Source organism: Bos grunniens, chromosome 4 (genome assembly GCF_055505025.1).
Source record: "Bos grunniens cultivar Pamir isolate PY7600 chromosome 4, Bosgru_T2T1.0, whole genome shotgun sequence".
Lineage (NCBI taxonomy): Eukaryota > Metazoa > Chordata > Mammalia > Artiodactyla > Bovidae > Bos > Bos grunniens.
The window spans coordinates 33,658,575-33,685,000 of NC_141168.1; the positions used below are offsets into that span (position 1 = coordinate 33,658,575).

General features: G+C 41.1%; 1 protein-coding gene across 15 annotated transcripts in view; it reads left to right on the forward strand.

Annotated features, from left to right (window-relative positions):
- Positions 1 to 1,423: 1,423 nt before the first annotated feature.
- AASS (aminoadipate-semialdehyde synthase) overlaps positions 1,424 to 26,426 on the forward strand; it is an 82,519-nt gene continuing 57,516 nt past the window's right edge. The window contains exons 1-10 of one of the 15 annotated variants that reach the window (XM_086395879.1): positions 1,424 to 1,499; positions 8,987 to 9,211; positions 13,691 to 13,867; positions 16,603 to 16,687; positions 19,810 to 19,877; positions 19,988 to 20,134; positions 21,921 to 21,999; positions 22,133 to 22,260; positions 23,228 to 23,270; positions 23,626 to 23,788. In XM_086395879.1, the coding sequence (XP_086252005.1) occupies positions 9,002 to 9,211; positions 13,691 to 13,867; positions 16,603 to 16,687; positions 19,810 to 19,877; positions 19,988 to 20,134; positions 21,921 to 21,999; positions 22,133 to 22,260; positions 23,228 to 23,270; positions 23,626 to 23,788 (1,100 nt within the window). In that variant the 5' untranslated portion in view covers positions 1,424 to 1,499; positions 8,987 to 9,001. Of the gene's footprint in view, positions 2,351 to 7,054; positions 7,328 to 8,845; positions 9,212 to 13,690; positions 13,868 to 16,602; positions 16,688 to 19,809; positions 19,878 to 19,987; positions 20,135 to 21,920; positions 22,000 to 22,132; positions 22,261 to 23,227; positions 23,271 to 23,625; positions 23,789 to 26,426 lie in introns of those variants that run through there. The other 14 variants (XM_086395886.1, XM_086395892.1, XM_086395890.1 and 11 more) reach the window with 14 other exon arrangements.

Below are 26,426 nucleotides of genomic sequence, written 5' to 3' on the forward strand. Positions count from 1 at the left end.
TTAAGCCTGTGTGCCACAGCTATTGAGCCTGTGCTCCAGAGTCTGGGAGCCACAACTTATGAGCCCTCGTGCCTCAACTACTGAAGTCTGAGAGCCCTAGGGCCCATGCTTGCAACAAGAGAAACTACTGCAGTGAGAAGCCCATGTACCTCAACGACAGAGTAGGCCCCACTCTCCTTAACTAGAGAAAAGCCTGTGGGCATCAAAGACCCAGCACAGACAAAAAAAGAAAAGAAAAGAAAGTCCTGGATAATTGGCCCTGGAAAACAGGAGAATATCCGTTTTGTGAATACTAGCTGCAGCTCTAGAAGCTGAAAAACGAAGTCCATCTGTAGTCTTCCTAGGGTGTCAGTGGCCAGAGGGTAATATTTACTTCTGTTTTGAAAATTTTCTCCAACATGTACTTTTCTCATACCTGCCACAGCTGGGTTTAAACGCTCATGTCAACAATATTGAACCTAGAACATTTTTATAAACTCCACTCATATCTCCAATTACAAAGAAAATTAGAGCCTTCTCTGGAAGTTGAGTTTTCCCTCTGCATCTTTAGCTTTACATAGCCAAGATCATATTCCTAATCATTCCTCTAAAGCCTTTCCTTCCTGCTATGTTTCTCTGCACTGTTCTCAGTATCATCCACTTCCTAATCACCACTTAGCCAAGCTTGAAACACCAAATTTGCTTCAGTTCTTCCTCTAACCTGTCATACTTACCTGTAGTGTTGACTGTCCTTTTAAAGTTTTCACTATCATTTTTACTCAAATCCCTTCTATACACTACCTAGGCCATATTCCCTTAAGCACGCAACTCTGATCATCTCATTGATTTGAGCGAAAAACCTCTGGGCCTACACACTATTTATAAGAATAAAGTTCAATGTAAAATTATTAAATTCATTAATGAAAATTAATGTTCATTGGATGTGGACACACAACACTTAATTTTTCAGTCTCCGTTTGCTGGACTCTAAAACTGCTCTAAGAACGGTCACCAGGCTTCGCAGTTTTGTTGTGAGGCTGTGAAAATGTTTTGGGAAGTGCATATTGCTAAACGAGCGTGATATACACGAGTTTGAAACTCCCCCCCCCTCCCCCACCCCCGGAGATATATCCATCTGTTGAACGTGTAATGTTCGGACTATTTCCTTCACCGTCTCCGCTTGTCCCCTGCTGCGGACAGTTACAAACTTGGTCAATAACCATCCTGGAAGGACGTGAGGTCCCCGGCTACGGACGTAGGTCAGAGATCTAAAAAGGCAGAAAGATTTTCTGGGTGGAGCTGGGGCAGGGTATGACTAGTACCTGGCAGCGCCGCCGATTGGAGGAGAAGAAGGTTGTTCCCTCAGGGCGGGTGCTGATTGGCTGTGGAGGAGGAGTCATGACGTCCTAAGAAGTTGAGCAAACACCTCCTCCTCACCGCCTGCATCCCAATTTCGGCTGGAAATTTGGAGCCTCCCCTCCCAGGGCCCGGGAGCTCACAGGCGGCGGGGACCGGACGAGGTGAGGGCGGGTTGGGTGCCAGGAGGAGCTGAGCTGATGGGCAGTGGGCTCAGCCTGTGAGATGAGTTTGGAGACCGCTGGCGGGGCTCTGCCTATCCGCCGGGAGGTGTGGGCGAGTGTTCTGCCTACTCCTCCCTGCGGCGCTGGGGACCCGGGAACTCTGCGGACGCCGGCCGTTGCCGGGACAAGAGTGGGGAAGAGCGTGAAGAGCGTTCGGGCCTCCTCTCCAGGCCTCTCCCCGAGCGTTTCCCTGCGGACGAGGGGTGGGAAGTCGGGGGCAGTGGGCGTAGCCCCGGAATTGCTGTATATGCAGGAGAAGGGATGGCAACGTGGATTTCTTTTTTGGCCAGGGCTGAGGTGGGGGGCGGTTGCTGGGGAGTAAAGAATTGGTATTGAAGTTGTAGAACAAAGCCTCTGTTAACTCTTGGACTGTGTGCTTATTTAGATAGGCGGCTGCGGCGGGTGGCTGACGGATGGCGGCGGGCACCGCCCCTCCCGCCCAGTACGCTCGCACCCCCAGGCTTTCTTTCAGCGCGGTTACTGGTTGACCTTTTCAGCCCCTGGCCTGCTTAAACAAATTCGGATCACAAACTTATTCACACTGCCCATGTGGACCTGACCTTTCTCTGGGATGGGGGCCATCCCCCTCCATCCTCTGACAGACAGGAAAAGTGCGGAAGTTGAATGTTTGGATATCTGCGTTTCCTGAATTTCTGAGACTCCGCAGGCGCCGTGCAGGCCAGTGGGAGAGTTCGCCCGCGGAGGGGGCGCGGTTAGAAGCAGTTAAATACCCTGTTTAACTCAATGGGGCTAAATGCCCTGGCTACTTCTGGAAGAAATATGCTTTCCAGGTACGGATTTTAAGAGAGTGGAAGTGGCTTGTGGCGTGGGGAGAGGGAGAGAGTGTGTTTAATAACTCGAACGAAGACGAGCATTTTTTGATGTTGTGGGTCGTCAGTTATTCGGACGTGAAAATGTAATTGATTAGGGCGACCTAGCTGTGCACAGGAGTGAACGCTCATCGACTTTGACATATGGCTTTCATATACTCTATATTGAAACAACAACAACAGCAACAAAAACCAACCATGACACTGGGTGTGGGCTGCTTCTATATAGGTGTGTTGTGAACTCCTCTCACTCCTCCTCCCCCTTTTTTGCTATACAGAGGAGTGAACCTGTGGGCCACAGAATGTTCTAGCTGTGTAACCTGGTGGCCCCTTCTGCAAAATGAGCTAGGAGGACAAAGGTTTAAGTCAATGTCCCCAAGTGACTTTCCCACTCTCCAGAAAATCCTATTTGTTATCAGCCTCGCTTGTTATTGGTGACAGCATCATCAGAACTCTGATTTATTTGTAATTGAAAATGTATCCCATAACTAACCAGTCCTCAAGCATTAGCAGGATTTTGGAAATGATCTTTGGTGGGTAACCAATCCCATTTAACACAAAATTTTCATTTTTTCCACATATTCTTGTATTAATTTTCTCATAGAGATAACACTACAAACAGTGACAAGTTTCTGTGGTGAGGCCACAAAAAATTCTGTGGAATTTCTGGAATCACAGAAATGCTGTATATCTGGAATGGAAAGTAACCAACAATGTTATTACCATATTCATAGAATTAAGATACAGTCGATTATTAGATGTATCCTCCTTTCAAGGATGCTAAAATGTGAAAAAAAAGTAATTTAAATTTGATGAATTATAGTATTAAAATGATAACTTATTATCTTGAACCCTCATGCCTGAAGGGTGAAGGTAAAGAGAAGGCTTACTGGGCTTTTTAAATTTTTTTTTCTAAAGAAGTAAGAAGAGGGAGGGATGAACATAGAGTCATTGTGAAGGCCTCCCCACAGTGTGACCCAGAGGAAGGGAAAGTGATGTTCTACTGTCAGGGGTGATGGATGGCTGTGTTTACCTTTGAGGAGAGGGCAGCTTTGCAGCCTTTTGCTTAGCATTTACTGAGTGTTTATGACATGCTCAGCACTTTATGCCTATTAATGCAAATAAATTTCTCAATAACCCTATGCTGCTGCTACTGCTAAGTCGCTTCAGTCGTGTCCAACTCTGTGCGACCCCACAGACGGCAGCCCACCAGGCTCCCCAATCCCTGGGATTCTCCAGGCAAAAACACTGGAGTGGGTTGCTGTTTCCTTCTCCAGTGCAGGAAAGTGAAAAGTGAAAGTGAAGTTGCTCAGTCGTGTCCAACTTTTAGTGACCCCATGGACTGCAGCCTAGCAGGCTCCTCCATCCATGGGATTTTCCAGGCAAGAGTACTGGAGTGGAGTGCCATTGCCTTCTCCGCAATAACCCTATGAAGTAGGTATAAATCCCATTTTGCAGGTGAAGTACAGACAGATACTCACCAAGGTCTTTGAGTAAGTGGGAAGCTGAGGAACCCAGGCCGTTTATGGAGGAGAGTAGTCAGAATTTTTTGTGAGGTATCCCCCTCCTATTTTTGGCTCCTGGTCACTGCAGTTAATGCAGGTAACTTAGGTGAATATCCTGTCTTTCTTCATAGTGCTTTTGGTATTTTGTTTCCCTGTTTGTGTACTTTGGCTATATCTTCATGAGTGAGAGTGCCTGTTTATGTTCTAAAATTTGAATGCCTTTGTAATCCACAGTGTCCAGTCACTACTATACTTAATGTTGTTGTTGTTCAGCTGCTAAGTCGTGTCCGACTCTTTGCGACCCCATGGACTGTCCTTTACTATCTCTGGGAGTTTGCTCAAATTCATGTCCACGGAATCAGTGATGCCATCTAACCATCTCATCCTCTATATACTGTACTGAATAGAATCAGCATATTAAAGCTGAAAAGGATGTTAGCATTATATTCCAGCCTGAATTATGAAACTGAAGTCAAGGAAGGAGTCCCATATCTAGTTATATGTCTCAGCAACCAGATCTGGATTTTAATACCATTTTTATTTGTATTTCATAATATTCATTGATCTATGAGATCTTGACAAGAGATTACATCTTTTGTGAGCCTTGATGGGCCAGTGGTAAACATGAAATCCTGTTCTTATTCATGAGTCTATTTTGTTTGCTTTGCTGGTCTTTATTACATTCATTTAAATCTGCTCATTTATTTATTCATTCTTTCGCCAAATATTTAAGTTCTCCTGTAGGGAAGTCACTAGAAATATAGAGATGAGGAAAACAGTTCATTTCTTCAAAGAATTTATAGAGTTTAACAAAGAAAGAAATTAAGCAAATAAACATTGTGGATAAGACTCCAATTCAGAACTAACTTTGCATTCCATCTCAGTGAAGCTACATTTGTAGGCTAGAGACCAGGAGACTGGTAGGTGGTATTATCTTTGGATGACTTTGAGTAGTTGATGGACTTGAGAACACATGATAATCTTAGATCAGGTTAATTAACACTAACAGATACGCCTCTCCCTCCAAGTCTACTTGTTTTTCAGATCAGATCAGATCAGATCAGTCGATCAGTCATGTCCGACTCTTTGCGACCCCATGAATCGCAGCACGCCAGGCCTCCCTATCCATCACCAACTCCCTGGACTCCCCTGGTGGCTCAGACGGTAAAAGCGTCCGCCTACAATATGGGACACCGGGTTCGATCCCTGGATCAGGAAGATCCCCCTGGAGAAGGAAATGGCAACCCACTCCAGTACTCTTGCCTGGAAAATCCCATGGATGGATGGAGGAGCCTGCAGGCCATATTCCATGCGGTCCCAAAGAGTCCTACACGACTGAGAGACTTCACTTTCACTTTCACTTTGTAACCAGTTTAACATTAAAAGAATATAGCTATGCAACAGGAAATAGAAGTATATGGAGGACGGTGTTCAAGCCTCATGGTCATGCCTCATTCAAGCCTTGTTCATGTTCATGTTCAAGTCTTGTTCTAACAAGCCTTGGGGGAGTTCTAGGCTATCACTAGGTGTTCTGTTAATTTGGAACTCTTATGAACCTCTTCAGGATCATTATGGTCTGGATGCCAAATATGTAGTGTGGGCTAAGATTCATGGTCATGAAGTTGCTTGCCTTTATTGCATCAGGGCTTCCTGGGAAACTACGGCTTTTATTTTTTTAATTTAAAAAATATATTTATATATTTGGCTGGGCCAGGTCTTAGTTGCAGCACACGGGATCTACCATCTTCTTTGAGGCATGTGGGATCCTTAGTTGCGGCATGTGGGGTCTAGTTCCCTGACCAGGGGTTAGACCTGGGCCCCCTGCAGTAGGAGCTTGGAGTCTTAGCCAATGAACCACCAGGGAAGTCCCATCGTGGCTTTTTAAATATACTTGCATGTTTTGAATAAACTGGAAGTGAGGGTATAAATCATTTGCATTTCTCACCCTTTATTTATTTTAGTCAACTGAAGGCTACTCCATCCTTAGTCACTCTGAATTTAACCAAAATGTATGCCTGATTGTATGCAAACAACTTGACATTGAGAAATCTCCCCCTGTGATTTGGTGGTTTTAGTGTGAGTCACTGGATTGTATTCTAGTGGAATTATTTCAAAGATCTAAAATATATGGACAAAGAGCACATTTCTGATTGGGGGCTAGAGAGAGATGATATGGCCTTAAATTTTCTTTAATAAAGAGTGTCTAATCCTTTTTACATATCCCAATGAAAGCAACAGAAATTAGAAGGGGCCAAGCCTAACTCTGTTTTGTATTTTATTGTTGAATTCAGTCCTGTCCGACTCTTTGCGAGCCCACGGACTGCAGCATGCCAGGCTTCCCTGTCCTTCGCTATTTCCCGGAGTTTGCTCAAACTCATGTCCATAAAGTCAGTGATGCTATCCAACCATCTCATCCTCTGTTGTCCCCTTCTCCTCCTGCCTTCAATCTTTCCCAGCATCAGGGTCTTTTCTAATGAGTCATAATACCCTCAGTTCAGTTCAGTTGCTCAATCATGTCCGACTCTGTGCATATTCTATCTTGGAGCAATTCAGAAATTCTCACTGTTACATATTTCTTGATGACCTGAGAATGAAATGAATGGTGGTCCCAGGAAGTTTTATACTTGAGAGCAAGGTTCAAGGCTCAAGCAGTTACTGATATAATCAGACTCTTCTATAATCATCTCCTTACTAAGCATCCAGAAACTTAAAATTTACCTTGGCCGGGGCTCAGGATGGATTTTTGGTGACATGTAGGATGGACGCACCCCATGCTGTGGGAGAACTGGTCATATAGCCAATACCATATGGATCTGATTTCTTTCTGAATTGAGCTGGCAGGAGTAACATGTGCCGGATATGAGAGGTGTGGATTTGCAGGCTTCGGCAAAGAATCCCTAGCATTAACTGTTAACCTAGCTAGTCGGATTTCACTTCAGTTGCTTCATCTGTAAAATGATGAGAATAATAGTATCTGCTTAATTAGATTGCCACAAGAAGGAAATGAAATACTGTCTATAAAGTGCTAAGCATAGTGCTTGACATATAATGTTAAATCAGTGGTAACTGTTGTTCTATTTCTTTAGAAACAAAGTGTTAGGAATTGGGATTCAAGGATTCCCTCCAAAAAGTGAAAGTGAAAGTAGTTTCCTAAACAAAACAGAGAAGGTCAGCCTGTGCTACTTTACTTTCCTCTTCCCCAGGAAAGTCTATGTGTCTGTGTCTCTCCTCCCACACCATACCCCCGACTCCAAACAAAGGAGGTATGGAGGAAGAGGAGAAGGCAGAAGAGTGTTTCTGAGAAAGGGGAAGCTGTGGTTTTAAATCAAACTTGGGCTGAGGAGAGAGACTGAATTACTTGGATAGGTTTCCGAATCTTTGTGCCAAGAACTGCTACTAAGTATAGAAGATTAGGATCACTTGGTCACCCATGGTATGTGAGATAAAACCCCTGCTGGGAAGATGGGACTGTTTGTGGGCTTGTCAGTATGTTGAGAAAAATCACTTGTCTTTGGAACTGATTTCATTCGTAAACATATGGTTGCAAGTTCTATGAAATATTGCAGATTTTCCTTTGGCTTGAGGGAGAATAAATGTTATGGGCTTGGAGTTAACATAGTCTGTTTAAAAATAAAGCTATATATATATATATATATAAATCAAAGCCTTAGATAGAGTATGTAAGTCTTACAGAAATGTTGATCATCTGTATTTGGCCTGAGTAAAAGTTAGCCTGAACTCCTCATGATCAGACTGTTTACTTGCTGTGTGCTGTGTTTTCTCTCCCTGCCCTTCTTCTTCTAAAGCCTTCTTAGCTGGACTCCTTGCTGTTTGCTTTATTCTTTTACTCTGTGTTGTGAGTTATCCTACAAATTTTCTATCTAGGGTGATAAGTAGTTCGCCTCTAGGAAATTACTTGTATGTTCCATTGTTTGGACAAAGCTTCCCTCTCTTTAAGGTGGGCCTGGTTTAGAGATTGCAGTCTGATGTAACAGAAATGTGTTCCATAAGAATTTTGCTATATGCTAGGGAATTTCCAGAACATATAAGATCATTTAGTATCTATATTTTGATGCCAACCTTAAACATAGAAAAGCAAGGTTTAGCATCCAAATGATCTGAAATAACCTCTGACTAAGTTTATGTTCCCATTTGAAAACTGTTTAGTATTTATGCTTTAGAATTTTTTGTACAATTTACTCTGTGCTGACACATAGTAAGCCTCTTGTAAATATTTCTTAACTGAACAAATGAATAGAGTTATATAATCTGGGACAGCAGTTAGAGAACTGATTAAGACAGGTCTGGGTTTAATGTAATAGCAGGGAGGGGTGGTAGGGTAGAGGACAGGTTGGAAAGGCGAAAAGCAACAACAGGGTCAGCAAAGTGAGGCTGAGGGGTGTCGGGAGGGGCAGGGGTTTAGGGACATGCTTTCCAGCTTCTAACACCTGTGGTAAAAACATGTTTGTTTTGTTTTCCAATCTGCCAGAACCAATGCTTTTATAAAATTCAATACCAATGAATTACTAGAAAAAATGATCCTGTCATATAAAGATTTCTAAGTGCCTACTTTCTATTTCTGTACACATCTCATCCTGGACCAGTAAAAAGCAGTTCAGTGACCGACAACAGGCTGTAAAACACACTGAGTAGATTAAACTGGAAAGAGGTTGGAGCTAGATTGTCAAGGATCTTGTACATTATGAAAGGATTCTAAATTTTTCATCGTTAAAATTGGTATGAATGATCTTCCTGTATTTGTAGATTAACTTGCTTAAAACCTTTGTGCTAAATGTATGGTTTGGTAAAACATATATTTTAAAAACATGATTTTGACACAGTGAATATTGATTAGTGTCCTGTCAGTGCTTGGGACTCTTTTTAATTTTGGATTTACCTTTGTTTGTGAAAGTTCAGTTTTGGTTGGGTAAAGGAACACTGTAATGTCATCCAGGTTTTCCCTCTCCCTTCTCCACCTTGAATCTGTTACCACCCGGGTTGGTTAGATTTTACAACAGATTTCTCAGGAGACCAGAACTGACCTGTGAGCCCTCCTGCCTTTCATTGCCCTGCTCGTACAATGTCTTTACAGTCACCAGGTTTCAAGATGCTGCGAGTGTCCAGAACCAAACTGGGCAGGCTGAGCCCCAGCCTCTCCAGAGGGCTTCACCACAAGGCGGTGATGGCCTTGAGGCGGGAGGATGTGAATGCCTGGGAAAGGCGGGCTCCTCTGGCTCCCCGGCACGTCAAAGGGATCACCAACCTGGGATACAAGGTCTTAATACAGCCTTCCAATCGGCGAGCCATTCACGATAAGGTAATATTTCCAATTTGTAAAGATATGTGAAAGTGAAATGACTCTATGTATGAAAATTACAGAGCATCTGAGTGAACCTAAAACGTTAGCTGTGCTGTGCTGTGCTTAGTCGCTCAGTTGTGTCCAACTCTGCGACCCATCAGGCTCCTCTGTCCCTGAGGATTCTCCAGGCAAGTATACTGGAGTGGGTTGCCGTGCCCTCCTCCAGGGGATCTTCCCAACGCAGGGGTCAAACCTAGGTCTCCCATATTGCAGGCAGATTTTTTACCATCTGAGCCACTAGGGAAGCTCAAAAGGTTTGCTAGTGTCAGTTAAGGACCACACAACAGTATTTCTTTACTTCAGTTGTAGTGAGATTATATAGTTAGGAGACTTCTAGTTAGAATACTTTCTTGAGCCCAGAATTTAGCCAGTAAGTATTGTTTTCACTTATTCCATGCTTTCTCCAGTTTAGGGATGACATCCCATCATTCTTTCATGCGCGACCCTGGTTCTAGGACAGGGAAGACCGACGTCTCCAGGAAATGGTTTACTACGTAGAGTTTGTTCACAAGTCCTAACCTTGCCAGTCACCTCACATTCATCATTCATTCTTCACCATAATCTTATGACACAGATTTAACTTTTATTTTTACTTCAGAGACATGCACGTGGTTTTTCTTCTGTGAGCCATTTGAAAATATGTTGCAGACAATGACACTTTATCTCTAAATGCTTCAGTATGCATTTCCTAGGAATAAATAGTCTTTCTACATAACCATAATTGTCGTTTCATTTTCACACCTAAGAAATTAATAATCCCACAAGATCATCACATATACCCATTTCAAATTTCCCCTTGTCCCTAATGTCTTTTAGGGTTTTTATTTTAAGCAAGGTTTAAATAAGGTTCATTGAATTTATTATTATGTATCTTTAGTTCTTTTAATCTAGAACAGTACTAGGTTTATTGTTAACTAGGCTTATTGTGGTGATCCTTTTGCAATGTATACACCTGAAACTAACTTTGGTATATACCTGAAACGAATATAATGTTCAGTTTGGTCATATCCGACTCTTTGCGACCCCATGGACTGCAGCACGCTAGGCTTCCCTGTCCATCACCAACTCAAATTCATGTTCATTGAGTCAGTGATGCCATCCAACCATCTCATCCTCTGTCCTCAGTAAGAGGACACTGAATGGAATTTAATATTTCTTAGGAGAATGGTTTTTTTGTCTTTAGACTGCATCTCACAAAGAATATTCAGAATGCTGTGTTCAAAACATATCTGAAGTAGTTTTTCTGTGTGGCTACATGTCAATGTAATATCCAGTTGGATTTATTTGTTTTTGTTTCTATTAAATTTTAACATTTGCTTTTAAATCCTTTTTGATTTAGTTTTATTTTTTAAATAAGTTAAATATTTATAAGTTTTAAAGATGTTGTTCCTGTTTTTCAGTCATTAAATTGTATCTGACTTTTTGCGACCCCATGGACTGTAGCCCTCTAGCTGCTCTGTCTATGGGATTTCCTAGGCAAGAATACGAGGTTGGGTTGCCAATTCCTTCTCCAGGGGATCTTCCCCACCCAGGGATCGAACTCACATCTCCTGCATTGCAGGTGAATTCTTTAGTCTCACTTTAGTGAAAGTGAAAGTCGCTCAGTCGTGTCCTACTCTTTGCGACCCCATGGGCTATACAGTCCATGGAACTCTCTAGGCCAGAGTACTGGAGTGGGTAGCCTTTCCCTTCTCCAGGAGATCTTCCCAACCCAGGGATCAAATCTGGGTCTTCTGCATTGCAGGGGATTTCTTTACCAGCTGAGCCACAAGGGAAGCCCCTTTAAAGATTGCTGCTGCTGCTAAGTCGCTTCAGTCGTGTCTGACTCTGTGCGATCCCATAGATGGCAGCCCACCAGGCTCCGCCGACCCTGGGATTCTCCCGGCAAGAACACTGGAGTGGGTTGCCATTTCCTTCTCCAGTGCATGAAAGTGAAAAGTGAAAAGTGAAAGTGAAGTCGCTCAGTCGTGTCTGACTCTTAGCGACCCCATGGACCGCAGCCCACCAGGCTCCTCCGCCCATGGGATTTGCCGGGCAAGAGTACTGGAGTGGGCTGCCATCGCCTTCTCCGTAAAGATTAAAACCATATAAAAAGATGCAACACAGAGAAGTCTTGCTGTTATCTTTATCCCCTCCATCCCATTCCTATCTACCTTGTAGGCTACTGTTTTCATTAGTTTCTGATCTATCATTCCTGTTTCTTCTTACAAAAATGTGTGTTATGTGTTTTCTTATTTTCCTTTTAATCTTATGCAGAACCTTGTGTACTGCATATACTCTTTCACACCTTGCTTTGTTCTTTGGCATATTCCCTGATGCTGGGAAAGATTGAAGGCAGGAGGAGAAGGGGATGACAGAGCATGAGGTGGTTTGACAGCATCACCGACTTGATGGATGGAGTTTGAGCAAACTCTGGGAGAGGGTGATGGACAGTGAAACCTGGTGTGCTGCAGTCCATGGGGTCACAAAGAATTGGACATGACTGAGTGACTGAACCGAACTGAACTGAAGGCATATCCTGGAAATCTATCTATGTCAGTTCATAGAAATCAGCTTCATTCTATTTAATGTCTATGTAGTAATTACTCTGTTATTATTGCTCTCTGATTTATCATGATGTATTTAACCAGTCTACTATAAATGGGCAGATTGTTTTCAGAGAAACCAGACATGAACATGTTTATTACTTTTACTGTCTCTTCTCTAGATTTATGCTTTCCTTTCAAGTAGATTCATAACTAGATTTATCTTCATTTTATTTAACTGCCACCTCTGATGCCTTAAAAATTCTGCCTGGATCTTCCTGCTGCTAAGTCACTTCAGTTGTGTCCGACTCTGTGCAACCCCATAGATGGCAACCCACCAGGCTCCCCCATCCCTGGGATTATGCTACCTTTTTATTTAAAAATCTGAAATAATTCTTTGTGGCCTCTATGTACTAGTTATGAAATCTCAGTTTAATGTGTAAAACTCGGGTTTCCCATTGATAAAATGGGGATAATAATAGCATCTACCTCATGGGAGTTTTGAGAATTAAATAATTCACCCAAAGAGCTTAGCAAAGCGTACAGTAATTTATTAATAAACATCAATGATTATAATTTTTATTTAACAAAGATCATATTCACAATGATGATATTCAATCTACTTTTCTAAATTGATTCACTTATTATGCCCTAAACATCTCCTTACTTTCCCATCTCAATATTTGTATGTGTTTCTTCAATGCCTCTTACTGGTATTAGCACCTTGTATTTCCTATCTCTGTTCCTCCAAATCCAACTCAGCCTTTTAGATTAACTTAAATTTCTGTATTTCCATTGAGAGTTATCTCAATATCTGTTAAATTAATATATCATTTAGATTATTAATAATCATACTAATTATCATTAAGTAATGATTATTCATATTAAGAATAATCATACTATTCTTTTGAATTCAACCTAATATATTGTGCCTCTAATTCTTTCTACAATATTTTGTGAGCTCCTTTATAGGAGGAAGCTTGTTTGTCTTTCTTTGGGTTTTATCTCATCTCTATCACAATCCACTGTACAGAGTAGGACAATAGTAAATACTAATTGAACCCCACTCCCCAAAAAAGAAAGAAAAGAAAATGTTGCAGATTTATGTCTTTCTTTTAAAAATATACTAAAGAAATAAATTCCTGGGCTTCCCTGGTGGCTCAGTGATAAAGAATCCACCTGCCAATGCAGGAGACATGGGTTCAATCCCTGTATCAAGAGGATCCCCTGGAGAAGAAAATGGCAACCCACTCCAGTATGCTTGCCTAGGAAATTCTGCAGACAGAGGAGCCTGCCAGACTCCTGTCTGTGGGATTGCAAAGAGTCAAACACAACTTAGTGACTAAACAACAATAACAACAATAAATTACTATTACCATTTCATGTTTCACAGCATTGTTGAAAAACATATATTTTACAAGAATATTTAAATCACGTGTTCTAGTGTGTTAGTGGCTATTCAGTTCAGTTCAGTTGCTCAGTCGTGTCCGACTCTTTGTGACCCCATGAATCGCAGCACACCAGGCCTCCCTGTCCATCACCAACTCCCGGAGTTCACTCAGACTCACGTCCATCGAGTCAGTGATGCCATCCAGCCATCTCATCCTCTGTCATCCCCTTCTCCTCCTGCCCCCAATCCCTCCCAGCATCAGAGTCTTTTCCAATGAGTCAACTGTTCTCAAATAAAATTATGTGCTGAATTTTCTGATTTTTGTTTTTGCTGCAAAAGTCAAACATGTTAAATTCATCTTTAGTCAGCAAGTAAGAATTTTATAAGTCGTTTTCCCATTATTTGTTCCTTATGTTTTATTCTTTCAAAAGTTTGTGTCTTTAACTGCTAAATTTATTTGGTAAAGAAAATATGAATACAACAAATCAGGGGAATAACTTTCAATCAAAATTGCATTCCCAGGAATATGTCAAAGCTGGTGGCATTCTCCAAGAGGATATTTCTGAAGCTTGTCTAATTTTGGGAGTTAAAAGACCGCCAGAGGAAAAATTAATGCCCAAGAAGACTTATGCATTCTTCTCCCACACAATAAAGGCTCAGGAGGCCAATATGGGTTTGCTGGATGAGATCCTAAAACAGGTATTTAGTGGGCAATATTCATAAATGTTAACACTGAAACTTTTTTTTTTGCTTTTAACTGTCAAGCGGAGTTTTAGTTTTCTTTTAGCATCTAGGAAATACATCATGTTATTCACCTCAACAGGAAAGATGATCTGTAAGATAGTGCTTGAATAGTTCTGCTGCTGTTAGGGCTCCTCTGCAGGGCAGGGTCATAAAAAGAAGAATCAAACATATTTCATTCCTTTTGTATTCTAAAATGGAAAGAATGATAGAAGCATTTGTCCCAAATGATCATTAATTTATAAGGTTAGTTGGTCAAATATAGCCGAGTAGAATTTAAGAGCTGAAAAGAACCTTAGGGATCATACAACCCACCCTAATTTTTCAGATGGAGCCCAGAGAGGTGAAGCAAATTGACTGAGGATGCTCTGTAGTACCAGAACTGGACTGGAGACTATTTTTACATTTATTTTTACATATTCATAAGGGAAAAAAACTTTTTTGAGATTATTAGTACTGTGGAAAAACTAGCATCTATTTAAATTACAGAGTATTCACTCAGCAAGTATTTACCAAGTGCCTACACTGTGTCTGACACTGATTACTGCAATGAACAGAGCTTATATTTGAGTGGAAGGAGACAAATGATAAATAAATGACACCTCATACATTGCTTGGTGATATATGTAATGGAGGTAAATATGATACAGTAGAAAAAAGGAGTGCTGGGCACAGGGGGAGATGACAATGCTAGTTTAAATAGGATGGCTAGAGAGAGCCTCATCGATAAGTTGGAACTGAGCAAACCTTTGGTGATGAAGGGTCAAGCCATATCCATCGGGGCAAAGTCTGCTAAGCTAAGAGAATAGTAATACAAAGCCCTGACAGTCTTTTTGAGTAGAGGATTAGAGAAAATCATATTCTAAGATGCTTTTTCTGCCCTGCTGTGTGAATAACAGTTGGAAGTGAGAGGAGAACAAAATTAATAAGACTGTTAGTCTGGACTAGTCCAGATGCTAGGCTGCCAATGATGGTGGCTTGCACGGAGGTGGCAGAAGCAGAGGTTGTGACACATGGACAAAACCTGCGTATATTTTAGAGGTCTGAGCCCACAGGAGTCACTGATGAAGTGAGTGTGGACTATGAGAGAAAGAGAGGAGTCAGAGCTGACTCTTAACGGATTTTGGTTTCAGTAACTTAAAGGAGTTGCCTTAGATTGAGATGATGCCACTGCCAGAGGAACGGGCTTGTTTGGAAGGATCGAGAGTTGGGTTTAGGGCCTGTTGAGTTTAATTTGTCCATTAGACATTGAAGGGGAGAAGCTGAGTGGGCCACTGAATGTGATCTGTAGTTCAGGAAGCCAGCTCCTCCTGATACACAGTTGTCAGAGACTAGAAGGTATCTAAAGCCATGAGATTGGATGAGGACAGGGAGTAAGTGTGGATAGAGAAGTCCAAGGTCTAAGTCCTGGAGTAAAGATATTAGGCCCTTAGAAACTAGACTAGCATTTGACAGTAGGCAGAGGACAGGAGAATTTCATGAACAGTAAAAGCAGTAGAGGAAAATGTATTTTATATAGGTATCCAGAATACATTCTTACTCTTTTCAAATTCACTAAACAGAGACTACAGTTAATTTTCAGTGTTTCAAAAGAACAAATTCAAAAACTAATTAATGAAAATATTAAGAATGTTTCACGTTAAGCAGATAAACTGCTCAAAAAGTACTTCAGAAACTTTTTTTTTGGGTTGTATGAACTTTTGTTCATTTCAAGAAAATTAATGAAAACAGACCCAGCAGGGCTGCTTTTGGGCAACATTTTTGTAACAAATGACTTGGAGTTGGATGAATATTAAATATTCTTAAATACATGGACATGGTAAAAATTATATTATCTTTGAGGAAATAGAGTATTTAAGACATTCTATAATTACAATGTGTTAGTAGCTTTTAAGTATGAATTAATAGAGGATTTCCAAGAGAAAGAGAAAGGGAAGATTCCTTTTCTTGGAGGGAAAGGAAAGGGGAAGGATATGATTTTAGTGAAAATGAGGAAGTGAAAAACAAGCAGCTTGTTTTATTTTTTAAATAAAGCTTGCTTGTGAAAGCCTGGAGAGAGAAAACAGAGAGAAAGAGAAAGAGATACTAAGAGAGTCAGAAGGAGAGAGAAGAAGAGGAAGAGAGAGAATGAGATAGATTTGCGTGTATGGACTTGAGAGGGTGTTTTGTTGTCGTTTTTAAGGTATAAGGGAGACTTGGGCATATTTAGAATGGCTGAGGGGAAGGAACATAGTAAAGAGAGACAATGCAGTAAAGAGAATAAGTTCAAGAGTGGTCTTGGAAGACACAGAAAAAAGTTGGGATCTAGCTCACAGGGATTAGTCTCAGGAAGGACTTGTTTTTGAGACTAGAGGGAAGGATGTGAGGATGAGTGGGGCATTATGTAGAAATATTGGTTGATGGTGCTGGGCTAAAAGTTAAAAGATATCATGCCTTTGTTATTTTATTGCCTGCCATCAAGGGGCATTAGCATCCTGCTAGGAGCATTCTTTCATTTCTCATCACAAACCTATCCTTGGTTTGTGACCCAGCATTTTCTAAATGTTTCATGGTGCACCTCATGGTAACTTCTGTTAGCAAGTCAAGATATATTTTATAAGAGGGAAAAATGTGAAATACCCACTTGCTCATATATGTGTTCTACCCACTGAAATTAAGCTGGATGATTTAGAAATTTTTTATCATTTCTTCAGGAAATCCGACTTATTGATTATGAGAAAATGGTGGATCATAGAGGAATACGGGTGGTGGCATTCGGACAGTGGGCAGGTGTGGCAGGTAGGTATCCAAGGCTGTTACATCGCTCACTTTCTAAATTTTCCTGAAAAGTAACTGTTTTTTCTGTGGCAAGGGGATGGGAGTGTTCATTTCCACCAATAAAAATAAACATGGGGGAGTGTGAGTAAGGATGATGAATATCGGGGGAATAAAATGAGACACTACATTTATTACAGAGATAAAGAAAAGGAACAGAGAGAAGGACAACAGCTATGGTTAGGCTTGGAATTTTTCTGTTTGGGAGCTGGAAAGAGAGGTCAGTCTGGTGATGAGAAATTTGAAGGATGGAAGAAAGGGTGAAATGGGAGAGGTAAGATGTGGAGATCGGAGAAGGCAATGGCACCCCACTCCAATACTCTTGTCTGGAAAATCCCATGGACGGAGGAGCCTTGTAGGCTGCAGTTCATGGGGTCACTAGGAGTCGGACACGACTTCACTGTCACTTTTCACTTTCATTCATTGGAGAAGGAAATGGCAACCCACTCCAGTGTTCTTGCCTGGAGAATCCCAGGGACGGAGGAGCCTGGTGGGCTGCCATCTATGGGGTCACACAGAGTCGGACACGACTGAAGCGACTTAGCAGCAGCAGCAGACTACTTGAAGGTCTGTGATTGTCAGAATAAGTAGACAGAAAATTTGTAAGGTACGGAACACACAGCACTATCAACCACCGTGACATCAGCGACAGTTCTTGTGCACCCAGCATTCCACCTAGCAACTTGCAGAACAGAATAAACATTCCTTTCAGGTCATGTGGAACATCTACCTAGATGGGCCATGTGCTGGGTCACAAAACAATCCTCAATAAATTCAAAAGTTTAAAAACCATAGAGTATGTACTCTGACTATAATAAAATTGACTTTGGTATTATAATGCAAAGATATCTAGAAAATTTCCAATATTTGGAAGATAAACCACGTTTTTAAAAATAATTCATGAGTGCAGAAGATCTCACAGGAAAAATTAGGAAATATTTTTAATTGAATGAAGAATTAAAACAGCACACAAAAATTTGTTGAATGCAGGTAAAATGCTGTTTAGAAGGAAATTTATAGCATTTAATGCTTTTATTAGAAAAGAAGAAAGCAAAAACTAAAAGCTGGTTATTTTAAAAAAAAAATCAGTAAATTTTATAAACTTCCAGTTAGATTAATTTTTAAGAAAAGAGGCAGAGAAGCCACATTTCAAAAAAGCAATATTAGGAATACAACAGGAATTATCACTATATACGTCACAGATTTTAAAAGGATAAGGGAATATTATGGATAGGCCAATAAATACGACAATGTTGACAAAATAGGCAAATCCTTGCAAGACACAACTCACGAAGAAATAAAATTCTTGAATATCAATGTACAAAATACATTATAGGCATTTGTCAAGAGAAGCAAATTATTATTTGTAAAGAATTATTTGTAGTAGCTTCATTCGTAATAGCCCAGGCAATCAGCAGAGGAATGGATAAATAAATTGCAGTATAGCCATAGAATGGAACACTCCTCAGCAATAAAAAGAAGCAAACTTCTTATACACACAAAGTATGCATGAATCTCAAAAGCATTATTCTGAGTAAGAGTAAGACAGATGAAAGAATAATAAATATTTAAAATTTCATTTATGTGCAACTGTAGAAGAAACTATGCTACACAGACAGAAATAGAATCAGTTGTTCGGAACCAAAGCTTGGGGAGGATTGACTGGTTGATGGGAGTAGCCTATATCTTAATTAGGTTGGTGGGAAGATGGGTGTGTACATTTGTTAACGGTTAACAAAGTTTAGACTTTAAATTGGTGTGATCTATAGTATATAAATTATTCCTTAAAAGTAAACATCAGAAAAAAGATCAAAGAAAATTTGTCAGAGATATGGAGAGGGAAAGTTCTCTTCCAAGAAAGAAGAAGGGGAGAACGGATGCTGAGGTCCTCACTACGGGCATGCTAAGTTTTTGCTATTGAAGGACATCCAAAATGAGAAATCCATGAGGTAGTTGACTGGGTCTTGAAATAAAATATCTGTGTTAGAGATAGACTTGTAGTCATCAGCATACAGAGAATACCTGAAATTTAGGAATGAATGAGTTTAGCTCAGGAAAATAAAAATGTAGAGGTTGAAGAGAAGAGAGCCTAGAACAAAATCCTGGGGGTGACAGTGTTAAGCAAGGGGCAGGGGACACTAATATACAAAGAATAGGCATGCAAAGAGGAGCATGAAGAAATTTAGGGTGATGGTGTGTTCAAGCCAGGCACGCTGAGGGAAGAGAGTTCCAACAAAAAGAAGCTCTATAATCTGCCTGCCGTGCAAGAGACCCCAGTATGATTCCTCGGTCTGGAAGTTCCCCTGGAGAAGGGATAGTCTACATACTCCAGTATTCTTGGGCTTCCCTGGTGGCTCAGACTAAAGAATCCGCCTGCAATGCAGGAGACCTGGGTTCGATCCCTGGGTTGGGAAGATCCCCTGGAGAAGGGAAAGGCTACCCACTGCAGTATTCTGGCCTGGAGAATCCCCATGGAGAGAGGAGCCTGGCTGGGTACAGTCCATGGGGTCACAAAGAGTCAGACACAACTGAGTGACTAAGTACACATTGCCAAATGCCTCTGACAAGTAAGTCAAGGTCTGCAAAGTGTCCACCGAGTTTAGCTGTGTAGGTCACTGAAATAGCTGAGGGTGGGAGGAGGGGTCATAAGGTTAATGGTGACTTTGTTTTCCACATGTTCATTTGTTTTTGGTACCCGAGAAATGGAGGTGTGTTTAAATGTTAAGAATTAACCAATATGAGAGGGTTAGAAAGAGGACATAATTCCAGAGTAAATTCCTGAGTGAGACAGGAAGGATGGGATCTGGAGCAAAGGTGGAAAGATTAACCTTAGAGAAGAAGAGGCACACTCTTTCCATTTTAGCAGGATTGGAAGTGGAGGGGACAGGAGGTGGGTGCAGCTGGGTTAATACTTTTGATGGCAGAAATTTGAGGGAATGGATAGATAACTTCTAGGGCCCCTTCCAAACCTGAGATGCTGTGGTCCATGCTTCCTCAGGGCATGGAGCAGGTTGGAGAACTGGCAGAGAGAAGAGTTTCCAGTTCTCCTAACTAACCGTCTTTCTGTCGGTCTGATTCTGCAACAGGAATAATCAACATTCTTCATGGGATGGGTTTAAGGCTCCTTGCTTTGGGACATCACACACCTTTTATGGTGAGATGTTTATTGTGTCTCATTTTTTTTTTTTTAAACACATCACATTTTAAACATAGAAACGTGTCATGGGTGGTCAACTAATGTGAATCACATATGCTTGTTTGCAGCACATTGGCATGGCTCATAACTACAGGAACAGTGGTCAGGCTGTGCAAGCTGTCCGCGATGCTGGCTATGAAATATCTCTGGGTTTGATGCCGAAGTCAATAGGGCCCTTAACATTTGTGTTCACAGGGACTGGTAATGTATCTAAGGTAAATTCCAATTGTCTTCTTTCCGTAAAGCAGTCTGGAACTCGGGCACTAACCTGAAGGATGTGGGCATTTTGTTGATGCTTCAGAGCCTTTCTTTTCCATGACTGGGCATTCTATTCTTGGTACTTTTCTTACCTATGAACTTTTCCTGTAGTAAAGAACAGTACTGGTCCAAACTTACTCTTTTTGCTTTTAGTTGATTCCAAGCTGTCAGGGGCTTTGAATGCTTTTTCTTTTCTTTTTAGACAGATAATTCCTTGCAGTGAAAAGTTCTGTTCTTAGGGTGCTCTATTTTACCTCAGTCTGAGATGTCCCAAAATTTAGAAGTAACCCCAAGATGAGATGCTAAGAAACTTAATTCAAGACTAGAATAAGTCTTATAGCTATAATTATGTCATAATTAATAAGTCTTATAACCTATAACTATTGTTATAAGTCTTATAATTAATAAGACTATGCTATGCTATGCTATGCTAAGTCACTTCAGTCGTGTCCGACTCTGTGCGACCCTAGAGACGGCAGCCCACATGGCTCCCCCATCCCTGGGATTCTCCAGGCAAGGACACTGGAGTGGGTTGCCATTTCCTTCTCCAATGCATGAAAGTGAAAAGTGAAAGTGAAGTCGCTCAGTCGTGTCCAACTCTAGCGACCCCATGGACCGCAGCCCACCAGGCTCCTCCATCCATGGGGTTTTCCAGGCAAGAGTTCTGGAGTGGGGTGCCATTGCCTTCTCCAAACTAATAAGACTAGAACTCTTATTTTCTTCCTTCTGGGGTAGTTTTGAGAACGCATTTGTGATCCCCTAGAGAAACTTATCGGAGAAGGCAATGGCACCCCACTCCAGTACTCTTGCCTGGAAAATCCCATGGATGGAGGAGCCTGGTAGGCTGCGGTCCTTGGGGTCGCTAAGAGTCAGACACAACTGAGTGACTTCACTTTCACTTTTCACTTTTCACTTTCATGCATTGGAGAAGGAAATGGCAACCCACTCCAGTGTTCTTGCCTGGAGAATCCCAGGGACAGGGGAGCCTGGTGGGCTGCCGTCTATGGGGTCGCACAGAGTCAGACATGACTGAAGCGACCTAGCAGCAGCAGCAGCAGAGAAACTTATAATTGTAAAATAGATCTTTCTTCCATGAGACTGTTTTACAAACAGGACATCGCTATAGTATACTGTGAGATAGTCATGTGATTTTTTTTTTTTTTTGGTAGGAAATACAGTTTCCCCACTTCAAATAATTTCTGCAATGGAACAAAAGTTAAATAGAAATATTTTTATTGTACTCTCAATTCTAAACACTTTTGTGTCTGTGCTGAATAACTTTAAGTAAAAAATTAAAGCCCAACATGCATGCGTGCGTGCTCAGTCCCTTCAATTGTGTCCAGCTCTTTGTGAGCCGATGGACCATAGCCTGCCAGCCTTCTCTGTCTGTGAGATTCTCCAGGTAAGAATACTGGAGTGAGTTGCCTCCAGTTGCCTCCTTCAGGTGATCTTCCCGACCCAGGGAGCGGACCCACATCTCCCGTGTCTCCTGTACTGCAGTGTTTTCTTTTACCCAGTGAGCCACCTGGGAATCCCCCCCTCCAATGAGTGGTGTTTAAATGGTTTGCAGGCTGTATGCAAGAAGCTCCTCCGTACTTTCCTGTTGTGGTCCCAGCTGCAAGGCAGGGCAGGTAGAGCTTGTAATTGTGGGGAAAGTGAGTTGGAGCCTTTTGAGGAAATGAGGAAAACATATTGGCTCTTTTCCAATTGATTTTAAAATGTTTACTCATGCATTATTTACAGGGAGCCCAAGAAATCTTCAATGAATTACCTTGTGAGTATGTGGAGCCACATGAATTAAAAGAAGTTTCCCAAAATGGAGGTGAGGAGGGGGGAAGAGAGAGTGACTATATGTATCTTTGACTGTTTTTAACAGTTTGTGCATTATAATATTTTATCATCATAAACCTATATCACTTGTGACCCACTTTACTAATTTCTTTCTCCTCTGCAAGACCTGAGAAAAGTGTACGGGACAGTGTTAAGTCGCCATCATCATCTTGTCAGGAAAACAGATGGTGTATATGACCCTGTAGAGTATGACAAATACCCAGAGCGCTACATTAGCCGTTTTAATACTGATGTGAGTATCAGACCTAGCTTTTGAGTTACTTGCTCATGATACACTATAGTTAGGGCTGTTTTTAAGGCGAGAAATTGTGAATGTGTACCTTGATTTTCAGTTCCCCGTGTTGATTTGTTGTGAGTCCTTTGGGTATTATGAGTTGTTCTTAGGAATTGTTGGCTTTTATTGATGTTTGGAGTGGCCTTTGCCTGGTAACTTTGTGGCTTCTGTGGGTGTGCCCTTTTCTTCACTGACTCTCTTTCTACTTGAGGTCTGCACATGCTTAATAGCTCTAAACCATTTCCTGTGGGTTACTGTTTTCTGTATTTATCGTGAGTTAGTACTTGGACAAAGCACAATGTGGATGAGTTTTGATTTCAACATTGGTCCATCATTTCTATGACCACAAGTTGCAATCATAATCTCTGCCAGCCATCTTGAAATACATTTTGATTACAGGGAACCAGTGTGAAATAGTATGGTCTCCACTGTACAAAAGTTACTTCCAATTCACATCCTTCTGCTGGGGACACGATGGTCTCATCTTGTAAAAGGGATAATATATGTGTGCTCTGTAGTCATTGGTTATGCATTCATCCTCCTCAAAATTAGCCAACAAAAATGCATGCACCTATTGTGGAAAGGCAGGTTTTAAATAATTTTAAATGTTTGGACAAATATAGCATTTATAGATTTTGGTATGAAATTCAGTGTTATAACATGTAAAGCATGTTATAGAAGAAGGACCTTTACCTGCACCTTGAGAATGCTTGAGATGCTTGAGAAACAGGAATTATAAAAACTAGTTTTAAATTGAAAAATTTTGAACCTAGTAAATTTCCATCCCTTCTCTTTTCCCCAATCACAGAAGTATTGGTGATTGGATGCATCCTAAAACTTATAATGACCTAGTTATCATGTATGCATGCATGTTGCACATTTGTCCATTGGAGCTTACAGATGTTATCTGATTTAATCTTCACAGCATTCCGTTGAGGAATGGGGTACATATTATCCCCATCTGGCAGGTAAGGAAAACAGAACCCAGGGAAGTTGAGGTAGAATGCTTTAGATCATACTCTACTAGAGGCTGAGCTGGAAATAGAACACTTGGTTGCTTAAATTTCTATTTCTCTTTTATCGGCTATGCAGTATATTGTAGAACACTGATATTGATTATATTTATGTTCATATGTTTTTCTATGAGGTAGTTCTCCACCAAAATCTGGGTGGATATTTATTGCCTTTCCTTCAAAATGTAGCCACTGACTTGGCAAATAACAAAGTCAGTTAGAGGTAATGTTGTTTCTCATGAATTTTACTGATAGTTCTCTTTCAACACACTGCACTGAAAAGGGCTATTTCCTATCTTGTTGAACTTAGGATTTCCTTTCCAGATTGCACCCTATACAACTTGTTTAATTAACGGGATCTACTGGGAACAGAACACCCCTCGTCTACTCACCCGCCAAGATGCTCAGAGTCTCCTGGCTCCAGGCAAGTCCCCAGTTGCTGGTGTTGAAGGCTGCCCTGCATTGCCACACAAGTAAGGACTTCAGCAATGACAGCAGTGTTCAGCAGCAGGCCCACTGGGAGAGTATCACACACAGGGATCCAAATAGCACAGGACTTGACTGTTAGTAACTGGTTGTCTGCCTTCAGTTCAGTTCAGTTCAGTCGCTCAGTCGTGTCAGACTCTTTGCGACCCCCATGAATTGCAGCACGCCAGGCCTCCCTGTCCATCACCAACTCCCAGAGTTCACCCAAACCCATGTCCATCGAGTTGGTGATGCCATCCAGCCATCTCATCCTCTGTCGTCCCCTTCTCCTCCTGCCCCCAATCCCTCCCAGCATCAGAGTCTTTTCCAGTGAGTCAGCTCTTCTCATGAGGTGGCCAAAGTACTGGAGTTTCAGCTTTAGCATCAGTCCTTCCAATGAATACCCAGGACTGATCTCCTTTAGAATGGACTGGTTGGATCTCCTTGCAGTCCAAGGGACTCTCAAGAGTCTTCTCCAACACCACAGTTCAAAAGCATCAATTCTTCTGTGCTCAGCTTTCTTCACAGTTCAACTCTCACATCCATACATGACTACTGGGAAGACCATAGGCTTGACTAGACGGACCTTTGTTGACAAAATAATGTCTCTGTTTTTGAATATGCTATCTAGGTTGGTCATAACTTTCCTTCCAAGCAGCAAGCGTCTTTTAATTTCATGGCTTCAATCACCATCTGCAGTGATTTTGGAGCCCCCCAAAAATAAAGTCTGCCACTGTTTCCACTGTTTCCCCATCTATTTGCCATGAAGTGATGGGACCAGATGCCATGATCTTAGTTTTCTGAATGTTGAGCTTTAAGCCAACTTTTTCAGTCTCCTCTTTCACTTTCATCATGAGGCTTTTTAGTTCCTCTTCACTTTCTGCCATAAGAGTGGTGTCATCTGCATATCTGAGGTTATTGATATTTCTCCCAGCAATCTTGATTCCAGCTTGTGCTTCTTCCACCTTACTTAATATCCTGGCAATATTTGACAGTTAACCTTCTCTCTCTCTGTCTCTTTTTTTTAAATTGAAGTATAATGATTTACAATGTTGTTAGTTTCAAGTGTACAGCAAAGTAATTCAGTTATACATATGTATAAAGCAACATCCCCAAAGTTAGAAAAAGTGTTCTGGGCTTAAGTGATCTGTGTTAAGTGTTCTGTGTTAAGTGATCACTGAACTCTGTGATAACATGTTAGGGAGAACTGATATAACAAGGTTTCTTTTTCTTTCTTTCTTTCTTTCTTTTTGCCCTAGGCAGCCAGTTTATTTTTTATTGAAGCATAGTTGATTTACAATGCCATGTTAGTTTCAGGTGTAAGCACAGTAATTCAGTTTATATATATATATAATATATATATATATTCTATTTCAGAATCTTTTCCATTATAGGTTATAATAAGATACTAAATATAGTTCCCTGTGCTATACAGTAGGTCCTTTTAAAAAATCTATTCTATATATAGTAGTGTGTATCTATTAATCCCAAACTCCTAATTTATCCCTCCCTTACCTGCTGTGCCCATTGGTAACCCTAAATTTGTTTTCTGTGTCTATGAGTCTATTTCCTTCCCTCCTTCTTGAAATTCTCTTCTCTTAACTTCTATGAATCCACATGTAGCTCAAAATTAAACTCCTCAGAGAGGTCTGTACTTGCTTCCCCATTCCCATCTCTCATCAGTTTGTTACTGTTTTTTCCCCTGAAATTCTTTTGTTTATGATTTTAAATTTTCTTGTATTTATGATTTTTCCTGCCTTACTAGAACTTAATCTCCTTAAGGATAAGGGCCCTATTTGTCTTGACCACAGATATCCAGTATGTTGTTTGAAGTACAAAGTTCATTCAAATAATAACTAATGTTGAATAAATTAAGTAATCCATACATATTTGTGGAGCACCTGGTCTTCCTGGCACTGTGCTAAGCTGAGTGATAAAGAAAAAATATGACTGTTACCCTCATGCATGTAGCTGGCATCAGGTAAATGCCACGGTAATGCTGGGAGCAGTCAACATCAGAGGAGTTTAGAAGAAAGTGGGAGGGGGTATGGGCTTGGCAAAGTCTTTAGAGAGGAGTAAGAACAAGGATTTCAAGTCACAGGCTTGGTGTTTGATAAATATGGAAACACCAAAGCACAATTTAAGACAGTGAGTGGGATAGTCTAGCCCTAGGATAGGGTTTATATGGGCAGTTGGAAACTAGAGACTGGGCAGGAAAATTGTGGCCAACCTCTAAAAGATTTCTAATCCTGGGCTGAAACTTTTGTTCATAATTTCAGAGATTTCCATGTATTAACATGTAAAATTATACACTATTAAGCAGGGTGGAGGTAGTGCAATTGAAAAATCTAAGTTGTTTAAAGTTAACTAAGGAGTTCAGCTTTAGGCTGTTGTCAGTGATTTCTCCAGGAAAGCTTTTTAAAAAAAATCTTTTTATTGAGTATAGTTGATCCGCCTGCAATGCAGGATACAGGAGACATGGGTTCTATCCCTGGGTCGAGAAAATCCCCTGGAGGAGGAAATGGCAGCCCACTCCAGTATTCTTGCCTGGAAAAAAAAAATTGCATGGACAGAGGAGCCTGGCGGGCTACAGTCCATGGGGTTGCAAAGAGTCATATATGACTGAGTGACTAAGCATAGCTGATT